General features: G+C 51.4%; 2 protein-coding genes and 1 long non-coding RNA gene across 9 annotated transcripts in view; 1 reads left to right on the top strand and 2 right to left on the bottom strand.

The window, feature by feature from the left end:
- Nucleotides 1-3,954, bottom strand: part of UBOX5 (U-box domain containing 5) — a 34,528-nt gene extending 30,574 nt beyond the window's left edge. Inside the window, exons 1-2 of one of the 3 annotated variants that reach the window (XM_014861887.3) lie at nt 3,638-3,954; nt 2,173-2,410 (exon numbers count right to left, since the gene is read on the bottom strand). The gene's annotated coding sequence lies outside the window, so the exon portion shown is untranslated. Of the gene's footprint in view, nt 1-2,172; nt 2,411-3,637 lie in introns of those variants that run through there. The other 2 variants (XM_014861884.3, XM_014861885.3) reach the window with 2 other exon arrangements.
- A 156-nt stretch (nt 3,955-4,110) lies between these two features.
- LZTS3 (leucine zipper tumor suppressor family member 3) lies at nt 4,111-13,882 on the bottom strand. Of its 5 annotated transcripts, none has more exons than XM_014861877.3 (5): nt 13,743-13,882; nt 9,205-9,367; nt 8,167-8,643; nt 6,971-7,834; nt 4,111-6,651 (listed from the first exon to the last, which is right to left on the bottom strand). In XM_014861877.3, the coding sequence occupies exons 2-5, from the start codon at nt 9,274-9,276 to the stop codon at nt 5,953-5,955; spliced, it is 2,112 nt and encodes a 703-aa protein (XP_014717363.1). In that variant the 5' UTR covers nt 9,277-9,367; nt 13,743-13,882; the 3' UTR covers nt 4,111-5,952. The 5 variants fall into 5 exon arrangements, with proteins under 5 accessions (XP_014717363.1, XP_070341755.1, XP_070341756.1 ...); XM_070485654.1 differs by having other exon boundaries at nt 9,142-9,367; nt 13,743-13,872; XM_070485655.1 differs by having other exon boundaries at nt 9,183-9,367; nt 13,743-13,871.
- Nucleotides 13,883-14,450: 568 nt separating this feature from the next.
- On the top strand, nt 14,451-16,173 carry LOC139040310 (uncharacterized). Its single transcript, XR_011494594.1, has 3 exons — nt 14,451-14,579; nt 15,308-15,379; nt 16,052-16,173. It is a non-coding gene; the product is annotated as an uncharacterized lncRNA (long non-coding RNA).
- The last annotated feature ends 6,037 nt before the right edge of the window (nt 16,174-22,210 follow it).

The raw sequence follows: 22,210 nt of genomic DNA, 5'->3' as shown, positions 1-22,210 counted from the left end.
CTAAGTGCTGGAGTCTTCTGCAGAGTCTACAAAGCTTTAAAACCCCTGGTAAGGGCTTAGAGACTGACAGTAAGGACCTTTAGCTATCAATGCGGGCACTAACTAGGCTAGACTCAACTTCTGCACTTCTGTTTCCACACAGGAGCAGAGCCTACATGAGAGGGGTCTGCTACTACTATGAAGGTAAAGCACTAGTGCAAAGGTGTTTAGGTCAAGTTAAGTGTAACCCACAGAACTAAGCCAAACCAAAATCAAGTCTAACAGCCCATCCCCTCCACTTTGTTTTAGCTTCCACGCTTATCAGAGAGAAAACAGCACATCACAATCATCTTTGAATTTTTTTTTTAGCTTATATAGCCCTCTCCTTCCCTTCTAAGACTCTGCTATTCCTCTATCAGAATGGCAAGCAGGGTCTGGGTAGATATAGTCTGATACGACCCCATAGATGATTCTATTAGAGCCACTGCTGTTGAAAGGTTTCATAGGACTCTGTCTTTAGCAAATCTCTGGGTATAACAACAGAGAGCAGAAAGTCATGTCCTCTCAGCCCATCTAAATGAGACTACTACAGGGCTGACAAAATTCATGCAGATAAACAGAAGTATCTGGGGGATGGCTCAGTGGCCTAGTGGTTAAGTTTGCACACTCCACTTCAGAGGCCCAGGGTTTGCCGGTTTGGATCCTGGGCGTGGACGTACACGCCGCTCATCAACTCATGCTGTAGCGGCATCCCACACAGAAGAACTAAAGAACTTATAACTAGAATATACAACTATGTACTGGAGCTTTGGAGAGAAAAAAAAGTAAAGGAAAATTGGCAACAGATGTTAGCTCAGGGTCACTCTTCCTTACCAAAAAAAAAAAAAATTTTTTTTAAAAAGAGATCTATGTGTACCCACAGTCACGTGAAAAAAATTCTCAAATAAATGGTCCAAGTATCTATCACTGTTAACCAAACACTTGATTTTATCTGTTTTCCTAGATTTGCAAGGCCATACAGTACAGTATCTCAGGCAAGTGGTGGGGGAACTTCAGAATTCTTTGATATCAAAGTTGCCTAATTTGCATGATGAATGACAAGGCCTTGCTGGGGATGAGAAAAATAAACCAATGAACGGGGAGGAAAACCATACTGACAAATAAATTAGACCTGCATAACTGCCAAAGGCTTCATTTTCTCAGTTGTCATGCAGCGCTGCGTCTCCAGGTTTTATTTTGGTCTACCAGGCAGCAGTGATTCCATCCCAGAACCTGCCCAAGGCCATTCAGAACAGTAAGTCGCAGAATCTAGTTCTGGAAAGGCAGCTGTTCTTACTATTCACAAAGTGAGCCCAAAGTGCAGAAAACATGAATTCAGATTACAGCAGCAACAAATGACTGAAGCACAAAACACCAGCCATGTTGGTGCTAAAGCACTTGGCTACCAGCTCCACAGGACGAAGCAGTGTCCAAGGGTCTACAGGGAGTGAGCAATGAAGCATCACTGGGGCAGATCCATGAACGTAACTGGGATAAACAGGGCCCAAAGTTCCCTGAGTCAGGACAGAAGAGCTGTGTCATGATTCATACGGATAGATAAAGGGCAATTATTTTTCTCAACCCTGAAAAGAAAAAAAGGAGGGGGACATCAATAATACTCTTAGTTAGGCTTGTGCAACCAGAAACTGTCTGTTAAAAATGGGCCAAAGGTATATATCGTAGTGATATTTACTGAAGACTCACCCCATCCCAGCTACTAAGCAAAATACTTTGCTGTTCAAAGTGTGGCCTGCGGAGCAGCGGCCTCAGCCTCACCTGGAAGCTAGTCAGAAACGCGGAATCTCAGGCCCCACCTCAGACCTACAGAATCAGATCTCCAGATCCCCAAGTGATTCGCATGCACGTTAGGTGCGGCAGAATATCTCACTACATTCTCACAACAGCCTTGTAAGGCAAGTACTGTTATTATCTCCGCCTCACAGAAGGAAGATCAAGGCTCAGATAAGCCGCCTGCCCAAGGTCATATAACTCCGGAGTGGCGGGGGTCGCCGCGGTTCTCCCTAGAGCCGGGCCTGCGAGAGGCGCGGAGCCGGGCGTCGGCACGCGCCGCCCAGGAAGGCGGGAGGCGCGGGCCAAGGCCTAACTCGGCAGGGAGCGGCCGCCCCGATCTCCTCGCCGGCCGCCGCCACTCACCTGAGCCTGGCGAGCGCGGGCGACGCGACACTAGAGCCCAGCTCCCGCGGTCTGCCGCACCACGGCGACTCCTCCAGCAGCACCCGGGCCTCACAGCCCCACTTCCGGCCAACTGTCCGCTACTTCCGGCTGCTGCGCGAGTGACGGGTGCGGCCGAGGCTCAAAAGACTCCGTCAGCGTTTTCCAAGGACGTTTTCTATGGGAGGACGTTGCTGAGGAGACAGCTGGAGTCTAGGACCTGCGGCAGGGAAACAGCGCAGTGGATGGACCGCTCTGGAAGTCATCGAATAATCTATATACAGGTTCGAATCCCAGACTGGCACTCAGGGTTTTATGGCCTTGGCGAAGTCACGTGAACTCTCTAAACTGAGTTTCTCATCTATACAATGAGGATAATCATGCATTTATAGTAGAGATATATCTATAAAGTGCTCTCAGGAGAAGACTTAGTGATGGATAGACGAGCCTGTTAGCAGAAATGGATGTAAGGAGCTGGAGGTTGAGGAGGCCAGTGCTATGGCGGATGAGCTAGGGTGATCCCCCACCTTCCTAAGTAGGGGGGTTCACAACTGAGTCAGTATGGGCAACTAGGCAAGGAAGAGACTCTACCGAGACCTTCCAGGAGGACCTGGCCCCAGACTGCCACGCCTAGTGACACTGGAGAGCTGCTGGTCAGAGTCGTCAATGCACTTGTCAGTGCTCTGGCTGCTGTTTTGCCCATCCTAAGAGATGTGAAGGGGACCTGAGAAATGGTGCTCCCTCCTGGGCATCATCTTGTCAGAGAGACAAAACCAATGCAGGGAGGACACTTCACCGCAAGAGGAGGCAAACTTGGCATCCCAATTCCTGAGCTCTGTAGAGGGCACTGTTTGCCTGGGTGTGAGCATTTGGAGCCTCAGACCACGGACACCACTGCTCAAGGAGAGTTTTCTGCGGCCAGACCAGAGCAAACACTGTTAGTTGCTGATTATGATGTTGTCCTTGCCACCTGAACCCAGAGAGAGTGGAGGGCCCATCCCCAGAGGATGAACTATGATTGCTCCTAGGCAGCCATGACAATCAGCCAAATGCTCAATTTCCCAGCCTTCCTTGAAGTGGGAGGAGCATGTGACTTGGTTCTGGCCGACGAAATTTAAAGGAAAATATGGTGGCAGAGTTCTGGGAAAGCTTTTACTCTTATGATAAAGTGGTGCTGCGTCAATCCCTTCATGGAGCTGTGGCAGCCACCTTGTGGCATGGAGGGGACAACATGCTAAGGATGGGAGAGGGGGATGAGAAGTCCAATCCTTGATGAATCAACACCTCTGACACTTATGACCACATCCAGACTTTTTGTCAGGTGAGAGAAAATAAACAATTCTTTGAGGTCCCTGTAAATCACGTGTGTTACTTATACCAGAATGCATTCTTGATTGGGGGCTTCGTGACAATAGCCAAAGGAATTATCTTAAAGGTCAGCACTTACCCCCAATGGTCAGCTCCCTGCTTGCAGCTTGCTTCGGTCCCTTTTGCCTTTGGGGCCTCACCACTACTTACACACCCGTTCTCAGCCTTCATGCCTATGTATTCCACCCTCGAACACTGGCCAATTGCTGTAAGGTGGCTCAGGCTGCATCTAGCTGTCTTGAATCACCTGCCTTCTAGCCAGCAGCCTGGTGTCCAGATTCTGAGCTGGAACCAGCTTGAAACCCTTTTGGTGACAGTCTGGGCTAAAGAGAAAGCCCCATCCGGCAGAAGCGTGGAACCACAACTCCCCCTGGGCAACATGGAGGAACTTGGGCTTTGGGCCAACCTCCTGGCATGGTCCAGTGAGCACCTCCGGTCTCATGCCTCCTCTGGGAAACCTGTTTACTCCAGCTTTGCCCTCCACACCCCCTCACCCAGGCTTCACTTCCCACACCTGCAAGGCACAAGCAGGCCAAAGAATGCCACACAAGAGGCTTTCTCCATTTTATTTCTTTGGGAAAAGAAAATGAAGTCTAGTCTTTCCATCACATATGGTAGAGATATATATTTATATATATTTATATATAATTTCTTTTGTGGTTGGAAGTCCCAAAGCTGAGTCTGTTAATATTTTTTTTCTATCTTTTTTCGTACTAATGCCTTCTCTTCCCCCCACCCCTCTGGCCCAGGTTCTGGGGCAGGTGCAGTGAGGGGTGAGTGGAATGGGCAGTGATTGCCAGGATGGCCCCTCACTCAGCTCAGAGATCTGGTGAGGGCCACAGGGAAGGGGCTGTGCAGAGGGATAGAGGCCGCACAGACAGGCACTCCTGTTTTTGTGGGGGACGCACAGCTCATTAAACAGTCACCAGTCATGGGAGGAGGCTGGTCAGGGATTGGGGGACGTGCTCACAGTAGTTGTCAGCTCTCTCCACCCTGCCCTCCAGACCCAGTCTTGGGGGAGGGAGGAAGAGCGTGAAAGAGAAATACCAGGGTTGAGGGCCAACCCTCCTCCAATTGTTATTGCTGGTGAATTAGAAATTTGCCTTTCCCTTCCTATTGCGGGAAGATGGACTCTGAGAGGGCCCCCAGAGGAGGAAGGAAGTGACATTGGCTGTCCCAACCCCCACTGATGGCCATGCCAGGCCTACCCTTGGCAAACACCAGGCTACCTCAGGGCCCTGGGAACCCAGGGGTCAGTGTTCCCCTCAGGGCAGCCTTGTTCTTCACGGGCAATCACAACCACCCCCCACCCCCCCAAAACAAGGGCCTCAGGCTCAGGCTTGGACCCAGTGGAGCTTGGAAGTGGGCAGTGCACCAAAGATCAAGCAGAAGTTTCTACTGGAAGAAAAGGTAAGGTTTAGGGGAAGAGGCAGCCTGGGACAATGATGTTTGGAGCATGAAAGGAGGCTGGGGGAATTGAGTCGGGGAAGACACAGGAAGACATCACAGACACTCATATAACCTCCGAAACTGGGTGAGGGGAGTGCCTGAGAGGCAGGTAGCACTTAATAGCTGTAGTTAGAGCCGGAGAGTGGCCCTAGGTGAGGGGTCAACCAAGCAGATGGGGCTGTCGCCCTGTGGATCCTGGCTAGAAGGGTGAGGGTAGAGCTAGGAAGCTTCCAGGTGACCCTTCCCAAGAACAGGAGGGCAGAACTTTCCTGGGCAGAGCCTCCAGCCCCAGCCCTTCCCTCCCCCAACACATACATATGGACCCATACTCAGGACCAGGCTAGGCTCTGAGGCCTGAGCCTGAGAGACCTTGCAGGGAGGGGCTGGGAAGGTAGCCCTCTCAACCACAGACAGGCCATCTGCTCTCACTTGTCCTGCCAATCTGCCCAGGGAGGGAGACTAGTGCAGGAAGGAGAGAGGCCAGGAACCCAAGGTCTGTCAGCTTCAGCAGACCCCATGCAGGCCCCCTCAGGCTACATGGCCTAGGATGTGAGCACAGAGAGCATCACTGGACACAGGGTGGCCAACAGTAGCAGCCCAAACCCACTGAGGGGTGGGGGCACCTCATAGCACTGCAGGCCTGCTGCCTCCATCTCCAATGAGGGAGGGCCAAGAAAGGGAGCATGGGCTCCCCTGCTGCCGGAGCCCCTCATCCCCACTCACTTTGCCCTCCCTCCATTCCCTCTTTGGGAAGAGGGTTCGAGTGGGCTGCCCAAAGGGGCAGTGGTAGAGCTGGGAGGGACCTGGTCACAGCTGCTTTGAGAACCTCTTTGGTCTGGGGATATGGTAGGAGATGTGGGGAAGAGAGATGGCAGGGAGGGGGATATTGGGGACTCTGGCCTTTGACAGGGAATTTGTCAAAAGGCCACATGCCCAGCTAGGGGATCAGATTTCTGTGGACTCGATGCGTTCGAGGCGGGAGGGGGTCCAGGCTTTCTTCTCCTCGCCATGTTGCGGGGTCGGTGTGCTGGCACCTCCGGCAGCCCCACGCTCTCGCAGCCGCCGCTCCAGCTGCTGGTTGCGCTGGTACATCTCCACATAACTAAGCTGCAGCTGCTTCTGGTACTCGATGACCTTCTCCTTCTCCTCCAGCCAAACGCGGCGCTCCTCTGCGAAGCTGGCACCCTGGCGCTCCCGGGCTCGCCGCTCAGCGGCCAGCTCAGCCTGCAGCCGCCCCACCTCCCGCCGCAGGGCCCGCGTCCCACTCTCTCCCCCAGCATCCACCTCCCCATCCAAGGAAACCAGGGAGGCAGCAGCAGCCACCCCGGCCTGGCGGCGCATCTTGGCTTCGTCGCTCTCGCAGGTGGCCAGCGCATCCTGTGACTCGGCCGGGTCCACAGGGGTCAGTGCTGGCTTGAGGCAGGCCGCGGGCAGCTCGCCCTCCCCCAGCTCCAGGCTGGCCTGTTTGCTGCTGAAGGAGTCCCTCAGGCTGAGCAGCTGCTCCTCCTTCTCGCGCAGCGAGGCCCGGCCCTCCCGCAGCTGCGAGCGCAGCCCCACTATCTCACTCAACTTCTGGGACACGTCCGCCTGCGAGTCCTTCAGCTGCTGCTTCAGGAGGGAAATCTCTCCAGCCTTCTGGCACACCTGGGCGGGATCAGGTGAGAGGAGAAGCCAGGGTGAAGGCAGAGCTCGCTCACCCCACCCCAACCCCCAGGGCTCATGGGCGGCTCCTTGTCAGACTGGGCAGAAATGACACGGGGCACCCTCGTCAGACTCAGGACAGACATGGCTGATCTCCACGGCCCAGGGACAGCTCTGGTCCTCAGACATTCCTAATCAATTTCGCACTGCCCCCCCCCACTTCACTCCTCTTGTGATAGTGGTGGGCTACTCCTCTGGGTTTCTCCAGAGGGATGGAAGGAAGGGGATACCAAGGGAGAAGGTCCAAGCCCCCAGCCCGCACCTCCCACTTAGTTTCCTCCATCCGGGGCAGAAAGTCAGCCTGTTCCTTCTGACAGGCCGCCACCTTGTCCTCAAGCTCTTCCCGTTGCCGCATCAGCCGGGCTGCCTCCTCCTGCAGCTGCTTCTTGTCCTGCTGCAGCCGCAGCACCTGCAACTGTAGGCCCTGCTGGGCACGCTGGGCACGGCGGGCCACCTGCTGCAGCTTCCCGCTGCAGCCCTGCCGCAGCTCGGCCAGCTCGCGCTCCCATGCCTTCTGTCGCTCCTCCAGCACCTGGGCCACCGCCGCCTCACTCTGCTCCAGGCTACGCCGCAGAGCTGCCACCTCCTGCTCCTTCTCCCACAGCCGCTCCTCTAGCTCCTGGATCAGAGCACTGGGCGAGGGTGGTGAGCAGGCTGCAAATGGCAGGCCTCCACCTCCGCCCTCCCCGGATCCCAGGTGGCCTGGCCGCCCCATGGATGAGGATGACCCACTCTTACTGGAGGCCCGCCCACTGTCAGACGTTGCCAGGTCTTGGTAGCCCGACCCACCACCGCTACTGCTGCCGCTGCCACCACCATAGCTGGCAGTGCCAATGCGGTTGATGTGGCTGGTGGAGGCACTGAGAGGCGCCAGGTGCTGGCTATAGCTGGAGCTGTAGGTGGGTAGACTTGTGAGTGAGTTCCGGCCTGAGTCTGAGAGGCCGCCCCCACCCCCACCTGCTGGAGTCATGGTCCGAGACTTGTCCAGCCCACCCTTGAGACCACCAGGGCCCTGTCGTCCCTCAGGGGTCCCATTGGTCTGTGGGGGGCACAAGTTCTGCATGGAGTGGAAGTTCTTAGGTACAACGGGCTTGAAGGCTGAAGGCCGAACTAGCGGCTCTGAGCACTGTGTAAAAGGAAGGAAGGGGGAGTGGGCATCAGGATGGGCCTTAGCCTCGGCCCCAGCCTTTCCGTCTGGCCAAGACTTATTCAGCAACCCCCCACCCCCCCCATTAGATATCCATCCTGGGAGTCCCTCCCAGCTGAGTGTCCACCTCATGCCCCCTCCATACCAGGTCTCTGCCCTAGACCCACCAGGTAGACTTGGCCCCAAGGCCCCACCCCATGGCTCCCCAGCCCAGCCTCCATCCTGGCCCCTACAACCCAACTTCCAAGAAGACCCACTTCACCCTCCTCTCTGGGCTGCTTCCCATCCCCATAAAAGGCCTGGGGACTGACCTGGTCTAGCTTGCCAGAGGTGGCCAGGAGCTTAGGTGGATGGCTGGGCTCACGATACTGTGGTGGGGCCTTGTCACTGCCGCCGCTGCTGCTGCTGCCACCACTGCTGCCCACCACATTGCCACAGACATCTGTGTGGTCACTGCCCCGCAGCTCGCCATTGAGGTAGAGGGAGTTGGCGAGAGCCTTGTCCTCTGAGGGGTAGCGGCCTGGCCTCTCCCTGCTGGCCCCACTGCCACTGCCTCGGGGGCCAGGGAAACTGCCCTGGCTGCCCCCACCCCCTGTGCGGGTGCCCACGCTCTTCATGGCAAACTCCTGGGCATGGGCCACCCCACTGCCCACACTGCCCATGGCCAGGCGAGGGTCCGGGGGTCCGAGCTCAGAGGGCCGCGGGGCAAAGGCCAGGAGGGGATCCCGCCCTGGGTCAGCGCGCACAGGCAGTGTTTCCAGCTTCGCCATGACTAAACCAGGAGGGCACTGTGGGCACAAGGTGGGAAGGCAGAAATAGGTCAGTCCCACCCCCCACCCCCCAGCCAAGTCTGCCCCAGCACCACTTGCACCTTGCCCCTTAGTGTCCCCTTCCCTACAATGGGTACAAGAGTTCCCAGACACCCAAGGTGAAGGAATGGGGCTGGGGTAAGAGTGATAACTTGGTAATGGGGGCTGCCTGTTGCCCACCCGACAAAGCCCAACCCAGGGCACCATGCACATACCCTCCTGGCTTTGCTCAGCTCAGCATTCCACGCCTCAAGCCCACCTACTCCATGAGCCTCAATTCTTCACTACAGCCCCCAGAATTTAGGCGTTCTTTACCCAGGGTCTGGGCCTGGATATCCCAACCTTATGGGCTGAGGAGATGGGATTGGAAGGAGACAGCAATACCTGAATCCAGTAGGGAACCTCAGATGTAAAGGGAAGGAGAGAAACCCACCCCTATCCAAAAACTGTGGGCGGGGGTCCTTCCCGGCCCCTAACCTAGAGCGTTGCAGTCAAGGGCAGAAGTGGAGGCTCACTACCAGCGCAGGCTCCTCTCCTTGCCTTTCCAAGGGGGTGGGGGGCCGACGGGTTCTCAAGCCTGGGACCCTCCTCGGCCTGGTCTGCAGGGGCCATGTGCCTCACTCTCGCAGTCGGGGCTCGGCCCGAACCAGTTGCGCGACTTTGGACGGGCCGACTGGGCCATCCCGGACTGCAGTGTTCTCCTCTGCGAAATGGGAGGAACGAAGGACCTACCTCGCCGAGCTGCCGCATGCCAGGAGCCCCGAGGCGGCGGGCGCGGGAGGGGACGGGGGTCTCGGTGGCGGTACGCGGGAACTGCCGCGGCTGCGCGCCTCTGGGTCGCCAGAGGGCGCCACCACGGACACGCCCCGCCCCCCGTGGACGGCCGGGGACCGCGGCGGCAGCGCGGGGCACGGGGGCCCCCCGGAGGTCTTCCCAACTCGGCCGCACGGGGAACTGGCACGAGAGGGCCCCCTTCCCACGGTCAGGCCCTAGGCAGAGGCCCCCAGGCTAGCCGAGGCCAGGGCAGAGGCCGCAGGGCCGCCGGCCGTGCCTCCCTCCGGGCTGGCGTTCCCATAGGTGGGCGGGGGCGGGGCGGGGCCTCCGCGCTCCGCGGCGCCCGGGCTGCTTCGGCGCCCGCCGAACCCCTCTAAGAATTCACTGCCACCGGGAAGACTTCCTGGATTCCGCCCCTTCCTCGCTCTCTGTGGACCTTGACCCTGCTCAGTTCACCGCGAATTCCTCCGAGCCCTCTGTGGGAGTGCGCCCCATCCCCTAAGGCCGGCCCACAGGAGCCGGGGGAGCAGGGCCTCGGGTTACCTGTACTCAGGGAGGCCCCGCTTCCTGGTTCCTTTGTCTCAAGTCCGCACCTGGGAACACCTGCCCCACAGAGCTGCATAATCCAGCTGGGCAGAGGCACCAGGTGCCTGCCGCGGGTGTAGATGCTCAAATGCGTGTATCAGAGATGGCAGGGGGCGCCCTTCAGGCCTTTACCCCCTACTCCCATCAGAAACCAGGCAGATAGCCCTCCTCATTCGAGGTGAAGGGGTCCAGGTGGCACCCCACAGCCCCTTGAGTGCTCTTCGGACTGTCTTCTACCCAGATGCCCACTTCTAATGCTGTGTCTTTCCTATCAGGCCCCAGACCAGTGGAGCCTGACAAAATTCTTGCCCTCCAGGAATCTTCTAGCCACCACACCTGGAGTTAAAGCCCTAGGTGGTTGGAAAGTTCACCACTAAGCCAGTCCCCACTGCCTTTGTAAAATTTCATTCTCTTGGTGTCTGCCCCCCACAGGTGCGGAGAGCTGCACTTTACCACCTTCCTCCCTCAGCCAGTTTGTCCCCACAGGCAGGGCTGAGACTAGGGTGAGGCAAGAGAGGCACCGAGGGTGCAGTTTAAGTGCAGGATCAGCAAGTGCAGGTCCCTGAGAGTGAGTGCCTCCTTCCATTTGGTGTCCTCATGCCTCACCCTGGTCCCCACTCTGCAACATATTCCAGCCCGGCTAGCCCTCAGCCCAGAAATCTCCATCCATCCACCCTAAGCATAACCCCCTTCTTTTGCTATCTGAATGCAGTGTAGGGAGCAGCTTGGGATTAGGAGGATGGAAGCTGAGTGGCCTGAGGCTTGGAACCAGTAGGAAGGCCTGGGCAGGGTTTGGGAGGAACAACTGACAAAACTTCATAGAGATGGGGCTTAGGGGGTGGGGGCAAGAGAGGAATCCAGGCTAGGGTGCCAGTTTGGGTGTGACACCCTTAACGTGACAGGGGGAGAATGTTTGGGGAATTAGGTGCTTTGCGGAAGACCAGAGAAAGCTCTCTCTCACATATGGATGGAAAGAGAGACTGGGATCACCAGCATTCAAGTGTGGTGTGGGTGGGGCCCAGCATCGAGCTAGGGTGGCAGAGCCCCAGAAGCCTGGGATGCAGTGTGGGAGCAGGAAGAATGGAGCAGGCCCTGCTGACCAAGATGAGGGGCTTCAAGAATGTGGGAGCAGCTCCCTCCCTAAAAAAAGGCCTGGCAAAACTGGGATTGGAGAGTGTGCCCTGGATTTGGCAGGTGGAAACATCACTGGCATCTATGAGAGAATGGTTTCAGAAAAGTGGCACAAGGCAAAGCCAGACTACAGGAGTAGAGAGGTCTGGAGGGAAAGATGGGAGAATTCCCTGCTAAGAGAGAAGGCCAAAGAAAGCTATAATTTAAGGTGGTTTGGGATCCAAGGGCACTTTTCTAATTTTAAAATTAAGCATGGTATAAACTTGAGTGTGTTGATATGCCAAAGGAAAGTGCCCAAAGTGAGATTAGAGATCTAGGCATGGGGACTATGCCAGAGGCCTGGATGTGGGCAGGAGCAAACCTCAGAAGTGAGCATGTTCGTTGTGAGAGTGACAGGGATAATGTTTGGGAAGGTGCTTTGTAAACTGTAAAGTGCAGTACTGCCTTCTCTGAGATCCAGGAAAGGAGAATTTGACCATAGGTTGGGGCTGATCATATGCTACTCTACCCCACCGTTCCCTTGGAGTGTGTATGGTCCCAGCCAGGCTCTGATGCCCAGAATCCTGGATGAAAATGATGTCCCAAGACTGTCTTCTGAGCCTCCTCTCCCTGTGCTCTACCTGGGGAATCCTTGACTGCCAACCCACAGCAGCTCTCCCTGGAGCCTTGCTCCCCAAAGAGCTTCTTGCCATAATTCTAACATGTCACAGTCAATCCCATGCAAGCGTTCCCTGCCCCTTGCCTTTCTCAAGCTTGGGCTGCTGCAGATTCTTTCCTCAAAAGCCAGGCAAGGAGCTGGCAGGACAAGGAGGGGCATATGTCTCCCTGGCAGGCAGAAACTGAGCCCAGGGGAAGGGTTTGAGCCTCTTCTATGGGTCAGAGACCTGAACTGGCCCAGTTTACTGAGTGTGGTCTGCAAAGGTAGCCTCATGGCATCAGCTCAACAACCTGGAATGACAGCCTGTTGCCTGACTCTGCCTCTATCTCTGTCCCTCAGTGTCTGGGACATTACACAGAGTATTAGCAGTCACAAAGGGGCAAAATGGACTCTACCTGGGGGTTCCAGGGGCAGATCCCTCCAACCCACAGTGACTACCCAGCCCCTCCCTACCTGTGTCCCTCCCAAAGCTGGGAACACTCCACCCTTCTCTTGGGGTCTCAGAGGTCCCAAGCTCAGCCCATTCACCCCCTGAAGATCTCAGCAGCCCCTCCTGCCAGCACCCTTACTGGGTACTCCTCACTGGCCTTTCTTCCGCTGCACTCCCTCCCCTGTGCAGCTGCCAGGGGACTCTTTCTAAAGGGCAAAGGCAATCTTGTCCCTGCTCTGCCCAAATTCTTCCATGAGCAGTGCCAAGTGCAGTAGACAGAGTTCTGGAGGCATCAGCTCCAAGTGTAAATCCCAGCTCAGCTGATTAGGGGTGGAACCGCATGCAGGTTATTTCACCTCGGGTTCTCACATCTACCTTACAGGAATCTTAAGAAGTAAATGTATTATGGGTAAAACCCGTGGCATTCCTCCCAGCCCCCAGAACCAGAGCAGAGCTTGCAGCTGCTCTAAGGCCTCTCCTGCTGCCCATCCTATTTCCCCCAACCTGAGCCTCTCTCCACTCCACACAAAATCTCTTCCCATCTCTCTGTGCCCATCCTGCATCCTTCAAGGACCAATCTACATGCTGCCTCCCAGGACAGCATCCCTGATCTCCTCTAGTGGGGAGGGGTCTTGGAGCATTTGGCTCAGGCTACTCCATGGAGATTTCACTCTGAGGTTTCCCCGGAGCTGGCCTGTGGATGCCCCGGTGGCACAGATGGCAGAGTCCTGGGGTCTCTTGGCCTGACACTGAGGAGATGCAGAGGGAATGCGTGTGGGAATGCTAGTTATGAGCAATGCAAAGAGGCAATGAATCCGGACAGGAAAATCAGGAAGGGCTTCCTGGAAGAAGGACTTTTGGAGAAAAGGGATTAGGGGCACTGGAGGGCCTTTGGGGGTGCAGAGGTCTCCAGAACTTCTTGGTTGGGATGTGTGAGGGGAGATCCATCTTCCCTTGGCGACAAAGGGGTAAGGGGCCTATCCCCTAGCTTCTGGCTCTGATGAAGCCCGTGTTTCAGGACTGAGGGGGCTGACAGCCCCCCCCCTTCCCCCAGCACACACACGCGCGCACACACGCGCCTCCGCGCGGGGGGTGGGGGTGTTCGCCATTCACCAGCAACCCATTGCCCGCAGCGCCAAGAGATAGAGACCCCGGCCACAGGCCGCCCCGAGGAGGTGCCCGGGGGTCTCTGCGGTGGAGGAAATCCCACCGCACCTCCCCGTGCTCCCTACCAACGCGTGTGGCCCCGGGGGGCGGGGCGCAGAGGGAAGAGGTGACATAATCCGGGCCGCACCCCCTCCGGCCGCCACCTCCCCCCAGGCTCCGCGAAACATCCATGACATCATCCGCCTCATCTCCACTCTCCTCCCCTCTGGGACCCCAGCAGCGGGACGCGCCCCCTCCCCAGCTCCAGGTCTGGCTGGACAAGCCTCGCAGTGCAGCGAGGACGGCGACAGGTCGGAGCTGGGAGGGGCGCCACGGTGGGCCTGCCTCACTTACTCGCTGCCTCAGGGTCCAGCGCGGGGTCTTCGGCGAGGGCGCCACCGGCCCGGCTAGCTGGCGCAGCCCGAAGCCCGCCCGGCGGGGCGCGCGGCGCGGGCCCGGCTCCGCTCCGCGCCCCTCCCGCTCCGCGCCCGGGCCCCGCCCACCCGCGGCTGCGGCAAACGAGGGCCCGCCCTCCGGCCACGCCCCCCAGAGCCGCCAATCCCCGGGCTGGGGCGGGGCGCAGTGCCTTAACCCCTTCGTGTCTGCGTCCCGGCCCCCGCGTGGGACCCCTCTGTCCCACCCACTCCAGGGGGCAGTGAGCCTGCCCCGAGCCTTTCTGCTCGTCGTCTGTTACTCCCCAAGCCCTTGGGCTCAGCCCCTAGTCTCTCCTTTCCAATGAAACCAGTGGGACCGCGCCCTCCGCCACATCTTTGGGGACCGAGAGGAGCCCCTCTCGCTTGGGGAAGGGTCTCCGGACGCTGAGCCCCGAGCCCCATTCGTCTCCCGCTGTTGCTCTTCCGGACGCGGCCTCCCAGCGGATGCTGTGAGACCCTGCAAGTCTGCACGCTGGGGGCGGGGCGAGCCGTCGCGAGTGGATCTGACACTGCCGAGCGAAGACCGCCCGGGCGCAGGGACCGCAGCCGCGCGTGTGGGAGACTTCGAGTGGCCGTGACTCCGCTCGTCAGGAAACGCAGCGGGTTTGAAACTTGTTGCTTGCGGAGGGTCGCCGTCCGCGGGAAAGGGCGGACGACGAGGAAAAAGACATTACAATCCAGCAGGGTTTGAGTGCTTTCACCCTGTGCCCCGCACCTGACACGAGGCCCGGCCCGGGCCCGCACGCTGCATCCGGGGGTGAGAGGGAGGGAGAGGGGGGACCTGGAGCACCAGCTCCGCACGCGCGTGCCGCGTTCTGTGCCGCGAGTGCTTATTTCGCCCCGGGTGGCCGGGGAGGACTGCCGGGAGGAAGTCAGCCGGGAACTGAGGCTTTAGCCTTGAATAGGGTCGGGAAGAAAGCCAGGCCTAGGGTTAGGCATTAGCAAAAGCCTAGAGCCACAAAGGGCTTGTCCTAAAAGCTGGAGTGCCTCCACTTTGGCTGGGATTGCACCCATTATATCTCAGCTGTTATAGCTGATTTGTTTGGTCATCGATCATCCTATTTTATAGTTTTTATTCCTTGCTATTTTCTGAACTTTTCCATATTTGCTTTTATCTTCTATAGTGATTTGCAAGGCAGAAAGCCTGTTTTTAATTCTCCTGGTGATTGCCTTTAAGTTTATCGAATAAAAATACAGTTTACATTTCACAAATTATTAAAATGACAAGTCATTCGTTTTTATACTCCTCTTTACATAAAGAGAAACTTAACGTGTCTTTCCATCTCCTGGCCTACTGTCCTCACACCTACTTTTTTTTTCTGCTTAATCCAGGATGAGAGATCCAGCTTTTGTTTACATTCTTTTTTTTAAGCCACAAAATCCTCTTTTGCAATAATTGTTTTTGGCTTTTGCCAACCCTTTGTTTAATTGGTATCACTGTCACTGCCAGTTTTTTATGCTCTAATTTTTCTATTCCTCTTTCAGATCCATCTTTCACTTGACTGGTGGTTTCAGGGAAGACCCTGCATGTAATGTTTTTCTAAGCCTTTACCCTAGGTAGGTAAGAAGGCCTTTCTACTATCTTTGCACACAAATGGTGGCTTGACTGTTACAGAATTCTTGAGTCTCAAACTTTTCCCCTCAAGACTCTTGTCCTTATTCCATTGTCTTTTGGCTTTCAAAATGGTACAAGTACACCTGAAACTAATATAATGTTATATGTCAATTATATCTCCAAAAAAACGGTAGCAAAGCTACACTGGTCTGTTTTAGGTAAGCGATTTCCCCGGTGCTTGTTGGGATTTTTCTTTACCCTCAAAAGTCAAACATTTTGCCAGTATAAGTCTCAGTGTGGGACTTTTCCTATTAATTTTCCAGAAATAAAAGAGATCTTCTTTTCAGCTTAAAAAAAGTTTTCTTCTAATTTGTTTCTGTCCATTCTGTGAACAGATTGTTTTGGGGTTTTTCCTCCCCTAAAATTATCACATTGATCATCACTGTCAATGAGATCTCTGTCCTTTTTCTCTGTCTCCTGGGAGAGTATCTCAAGTTTTTCTTCACCATCACGGATTTAATTTTCTTCAGAGTCAAGGGTACTCTTTGTTTTCTCCAGTAAGATATTTAATTCTGCTTGTTTATTTTCCCTTCATTTCAGCCAATTTCCACCCCACCTTTGTTTTGATCTCAGTTTAATCTCTCTCTATGGTTCTGTGTTCCTATTTCTTACAGAATGTGGTTTTGCATCTGAAGAACACCAAGAAAATAAGAGAATACTACATCTGACTCTGTTTTTTTTTTTTTTAAGAAAGGCTTTTTAAAATTTTTATTCTTTTTATTTTTTAAGATTGGCACCTGAGCTAACAACGGTTGCCAATCTTTTTTTTTTTTTTTCTGCTTTATCTCCCCAAATCCCCCCGGTACCTAGTTGTATATCTTAGTTGCAGGTCCTTCTAGTTGTGGCATGTGGGCCACCTCAATGTGACCTGATGAGCGGTGTCATGTCCATGCCCAGGATTCAAACCGGCAAAACCCCAGGCCACCCCAGCGGAGTGCGCGAACTTAACCACTCAGCCACGGGGTCGGCCCAAGAAAGACTTTTTTTAAAAAAAATATTTTTTTTTTCTTCTTCTTCTCCCCAAAGCCCCCCAGTACATAGTTGTATATTCTAGTTGTAGGTCCTTTTGGTTCTCCTATGTGGGATGCTGCCTTAACATGGTTTGATGAGCAATGCCATGTCTGCGCCAGGATCCGAACCAGCAAAACCCTGAGCCACCGAAGTGGAGGGCAAGAACTTAACCACTGGGCCATGGGGCCAGCCCCCTGACTCTGTTCTAATGCATATGAAAACGTTGATAAAGTGGACTATTTTCTGGGAAATAACATTATAAAATAAGAAAGATCTTGAAAACCTTATCCAAGAAATATGTCCAAAAAAGGCTCTGGGCTCAGATGGTTTCATGGAAGAATTCTCTCAAACTTTCAGTGAACAGATAATCCTGGCCCTGTAAATCCACATTAGAGCCCAGAAAAGTTAGAATGCTGTTTCATGTTATGAAGCCACAATTCCCCTTAAATAACACTATTTCCCAATAAAGATAGCATAGAAGGAACTGCAAACCAATCATATTTATAAGTTCGGGGGGAAAACATTCCTAAATGCAACTCAAGGAAATAAAATTAAATATTAGTGTATATGAAATTAATAATCCATGAGTTTGTTAAATGAAAAAAAAATCATCATAATAGATGCCAAAAAGTCATTCAAAAATCAATACCCAAAAAGAACTCTCATAATTCACTAGGAATAGTTGAAATCAAGATGCAATATTTTACGCTACCTTGACATCTGGTAAAATTAAGAGGGCCTTGGGGCTGGCCCCGTGGCTGAGTGGTTAAGTTCCCGCACTCCGCTGCAGGTGGCCCAGTGTTTCGTTGGTTCGAATCCTGGGCGCAGACATGACACTGCTCATCAAACCACGCTGAGGCGGCATCCCACGTGCCACAACTAGAAGGACCCACAACGAAGAATATACAACTATGTACCGGGGGGCTTTGGGGAGAAAAAGGAAAAAATAAAATCTTTAAAAAAAAAAAATTAAGAGGGCCTCGAATGGCCTCACTAAAAGTTGCCCTGGCCAAACAATTCTCCTTATCAAGTGGACAGACCAGGTGCAGTTCTGCTTATCTCTGAGCAGCAGGTTTCAGTTCTCTGCCAGTCCAAGGAATTATTCAGACAAGCCAATCACATCCCCTGCAGGAACCAGGGGCACACCTCACCCTCTTGCTGCTACAAAGCCTGCCCCCCACCCCACCCCCAGCCTCAGGTTGTTCACTATATTCCCGAGTGCAACACCTGTGTGGCCCTGAATGGTTTGTGGTGTCCTCCTCCCCTGGCCTGTGAGTATATGTAACTAATAAACTGCTGTCAATCTCACCTGTCCAGTGTCAGGTATTGTATTTGGCCATCCCCATAACCCATAACCCTAGGGTGGGAATCCCTCACCAATGGGGTAAAGAGGAAGTGATTGAAACAAGAGTCTATCATCTCAACAAAGCTGAGAAAATAAAGAGACTATCAGACTGACAAAAATTAAAGAGACTGAGGATATGCCATGTCGATGAGGCTGTAGAGAAATAGGAACTCGCATAATGTTTTTGAGAATATAAAATTGGTACAACCCTTTGGGAGGACAACTGGGTAATATATAAAAATGTGCAATGTATGTATCTTTGGACCCAGCAATTCCATTTCTAGGAAGAAATGCCATCACAAGTAATATGATACACGTACAAAGATAGTCACTGATGTACTGATTGTAATAGCAAAAAAAGAAAAATTCAAACCCAAATACATCAATCTATTAATAGAATGATTAAATGAATCACAATGTGTCCAATGCAAGGTAACAACAGAAAGCTATTTAAAAGAATGACACGGATAGCTATGTATTAACTTGGAAAGATGACTATATTAAGTAAAAAAGCGGCAGAATCACTATGTACACATACTATACTCTAATCTTTCTATTATTTTTAAAAGGATATATATGTACATGCATAGAAAAGTCTGGAAAGATACACATCAAACTATTAACAGTGGCTACCTTGAGATGGTGGGATTGCAAGGGGTATGGCAGAAAAGAGGACTCTAGATTCTGTAATGTAGGCATTTTTTACAATAAGCATGTATTACTTTTGTGAAAAAAAATTAAAAGATAAAGAAGTTTGCTTGGAAGAATAAACAGGTGAGTAAACTCTGAAAATGTAGATACAACAGACTATTTGTTCAAAAACCCCCGCCCCAATGGAGTTTGCATTCTATTGAGAGACGGTAGTAAAACATATAGTGGATTAGAAAGTGCTAAGTACTAAGGAGAAGTTGAGATTGCAGGGGGATCCCAATTCTGGATACGGTGGAAGGACTTGCTGAGGAAGTGACATTCAAGTTGAAGACTTGGAGGGGAGGGAGCAAGCCAAGAGTAAATCTGGAGGTTTCTAGGATGCAATCATTTTATCTAATAAAATTAGCTCTTTTTCAATATTTTCTTTTTTTTGTCAAACTAGCTACAGCTTCCAAACAGAAATAGCTACTTAAACTTATTTTAATTACAGTTTTTAATAAGATCAATAACTTCAAAAGGAATTAACTTTGTTAAAGATCTACTTCTTTCAGTGGCACTAGTCCTAGACTAGTTTGACGGCCAAGTTCTACCCAATCTATAAAGCGATCACTCTAAGTCATAGCAAAAGACGAAACGCTCCCAAATCCATTTTATAAAGGTAGAATAATCTTAATGCCAAAATCTGACAAATGATATAAAAGAAGAAAATTGTGATTAATCATCTGTCTTCCCCACTAGCTTGTAGCATCTATGTGGATAGGATCCTTTTTTAAACTTCCATATCCCCATCTTAATACTTTGGTAGGCACAATAATGGCCCCCCAAAGATGTCCCAGTCCTAATCTCCAGAACCTGTGACTATGTTAGGTTACATGGCAGAGGAGAATTAAGGCTGTAGATAGTATTAAGATTTCTAATCAGCTAACCTTAAAATAGGGAGATTATCCTGGATTATCTAGGTAGGCATGATGTAATCACCAGGGACCTTAAAAGTGGAAGAGGAAGATAGAAGACAGTGAGGGGAAGGTGTGATTATGGAAGAACGGTTACACAGATGCAACTGTAGCTGGCTTTACAGATGGAGGAAAGGGGCCAAGAGCCAAGAAATGTGGGTGGCCACTCAAAGATGAAAAAGAACCTCCAAAAGGAACACAGCCTTACCTTGATTTTAGCCCAGTAAGACCTGTGTTGGACTTCTAACCTACAGAACTGTAAGATAAATTTGTGTTGGTTTACGCCACTAAGTTTGTGGTCATTTGTTTCAGCAGCAATAGGAAACTAATGCAAGCGAATAACAGACACTCAACATTCATTTGCTGAATGATGAATGAAATCACAAAAACCTTGGGTCTATAGATAAATGGGTAAAAGATAGAAATACATTATTTACAGAATACAAATGGCCAATAAGCAGTTGAAAACTTCTTCAGCCCTGCTGATACTGAAGAGATGCAAATCAAAATCAAATCAGCAGGCTATTGTGATCCTTTGGGGTCCTACCCACCAAGTCACCCAGAAGAGAACTCTTCTCTGGGATGACTGGACAATCCCAGTGACCTCCAAACACCAAACGGGGGCAGACCAAACGGCACTTTAATCCATGCGCAAGTTTGGATGTTTGTACCAAAGCTTTTTACAGCTGTGTTTGCTTTATGAGGAAATAAAAACTCTGGAATTGGGCCAAAAATTCCTGAGAATGACCAGTAAAGGTCTTAGGAGTTATCTAGACCAATATAAAACTGTAAGTGAAACGTTTATGATCCAAGTATGTTGAGGTCTTTTACAAGCTGTTTTATAAACTGATTAGCTGATGTTTACACACACACACACTCGGCCCATGAAAAATAAAAGTTAAAGGAAAAACTACAAAAAATTATTAGACTGTATACTACTACTCTTTACTAATTTCACATTTTACCTAAGAAAAAAGATGGTTTATGCTTTTATGTTCCCCAGGCTCCTTCTTTAACATTTAATTTTTCTTTTCTGTTCTTTATATAATTGATGCTTTATTTGTAAGACTTATCTGTAGCTGTACAGTGTAAACCTCATTGCAAGATATTTAGAAACAAAGTAAAAAGGAACACAAGTCACCCCCTCACCCACCATCCCAAGTGAGACTTATGTACCCACATCTATTTGTGAAGCATGTTGGCCCTTCTTAAAGCTGCAAGCAGAATAATAATAAGATGATTATTGTATCACAGAAGTTATGGTCATGCCCAAATCTTTAATCAGTTTTATAGAAACATGCAGACTCTAAAAATGTTACCAGATCTGGGGGCCAGCCCAGTGGCCGAGTGGTTGGGTTCGTGCGCTCCGCTGCAGCAGCCCCAGTGTTTCGCCGGTTCAAATCCTGGGCGTGGACATGGCACAGCTCGTCAAGCCATACTGAGGTGGCATCCCACATGCCACAACTAGAAGGACCCACAACTAAGAATATACAACTATGTACCAGGGGGCTTTGGGGAGAAAAGGGAAAAAATAAAATCTTAAAGAAAAAAACGTTACCAGATCTAATTTTTGTAAAAGCTTGGGTAAATCTGTCCAGCAGAAAGGCTTCTTTGTAAACTTTTTATGTTATCATTACAGATAGACACAGTGGTAGCTAAAGAAACTTATTACCTGTCCTTGGGGCCCAAACTGCCCATGTGTTCTTCACTAATGTTTGCCAACTTTTCCTCTCCTAAATTGCTACCGCCTGGCAGAGACAGTAGATGAGATGTGGAAAAAATGAGAATTTGCTGCGGCTGATGGATTACTTGCTCAATAATTTCTCATCTATTCCTATTTGTTACTATGGTCTATTTTGATATGAGGCAACATGCACGAACTAAAAAGGGATCAAGACAACTGCAGAACTAGACATCAAGCACATTTCTACACAGTTACACCATTCTGTGAACTGTGGAGTTTAGCTAAACAACAAAGTGACTTGACTTACCTCATTGATGAGAAATAGTTAAAGGAAAATAAAACAACAGAGCTATTAAATTTCAGTTACTAAGTTATGATACAGTTGGAACACTGCTAGTTTTAGTTTGGTCTTATTATGATGGATGTGTTTTTTGCGTTATATGTTAGAAATGTAAGTCAAGGGGCCAGCCCCATGGCCGAGTGGTTAAGTTTGTGGGCTCCACTTTGGTGGCCCAGGGTTTTGCCTGTTTGAATCCTGGGCGGGGACATGGCACTGCTCATCAGGCCATGCTGAGGCAGTGTCCCACATGCCACAACTAGAAGGACCCACAACTAAAAATACACAACTATGTACCAGGGGACTTTGGGGAGAAAAAGGAAAATAAAATCTTTAAAAAAAAAAAAGAAATGTAAGTCAAATTGTACAATCATGTAAGAAAGTTAAAATGACTAAAAGCAGTCAGAGTAAATTTAGCAGGTTACATGCAAAAGGTTACACTTAAGTACGTTTAATGTTACAGTATCAGTATTTCATAAGGTTCCCTTATACATTTTGCTGTAATGAATAATCAAATAATGTATTAACCAGCCAAAAATTATATATGGTGTCAGAATAAACTAAGTAAAACTATTTTTCAATGTCACTACTATAGTCTACATGGCTTTTGGTACAATTCTGTGACTATCAAGTTAGGTATGATACACAACTCATCACTCAGATACGGATTCTCAGCCCTGTCCTCCATCTAAAGGAACAAGCTCCTTAGGACCCTGTTTTTCAAACTGTAGGTTGCAATCTGTTAGTGGGTTATGGAATCAATTTAGTCACCATCAGCAATGAAACAGAGCA

The sequence above is a fragment of the Equus asinus genome, chromosome 15, assembly GCF_041296235.1.
Source record: "Equus asinus isolate D_3611 breed Donkey chromosome 15, EquAss-T2T_v2, whole genome shotgun sequence".
Classification (NCBI taxonomy): domain Eukaryota; kingdom Metazoa; phylum Chordata; class Mammalia; order Perissodactyla; family Equidae; genus Equus; species Equus asinus.
This window is presented reverse-complemented; position numbering and strand designations above follow the sequence as displayed.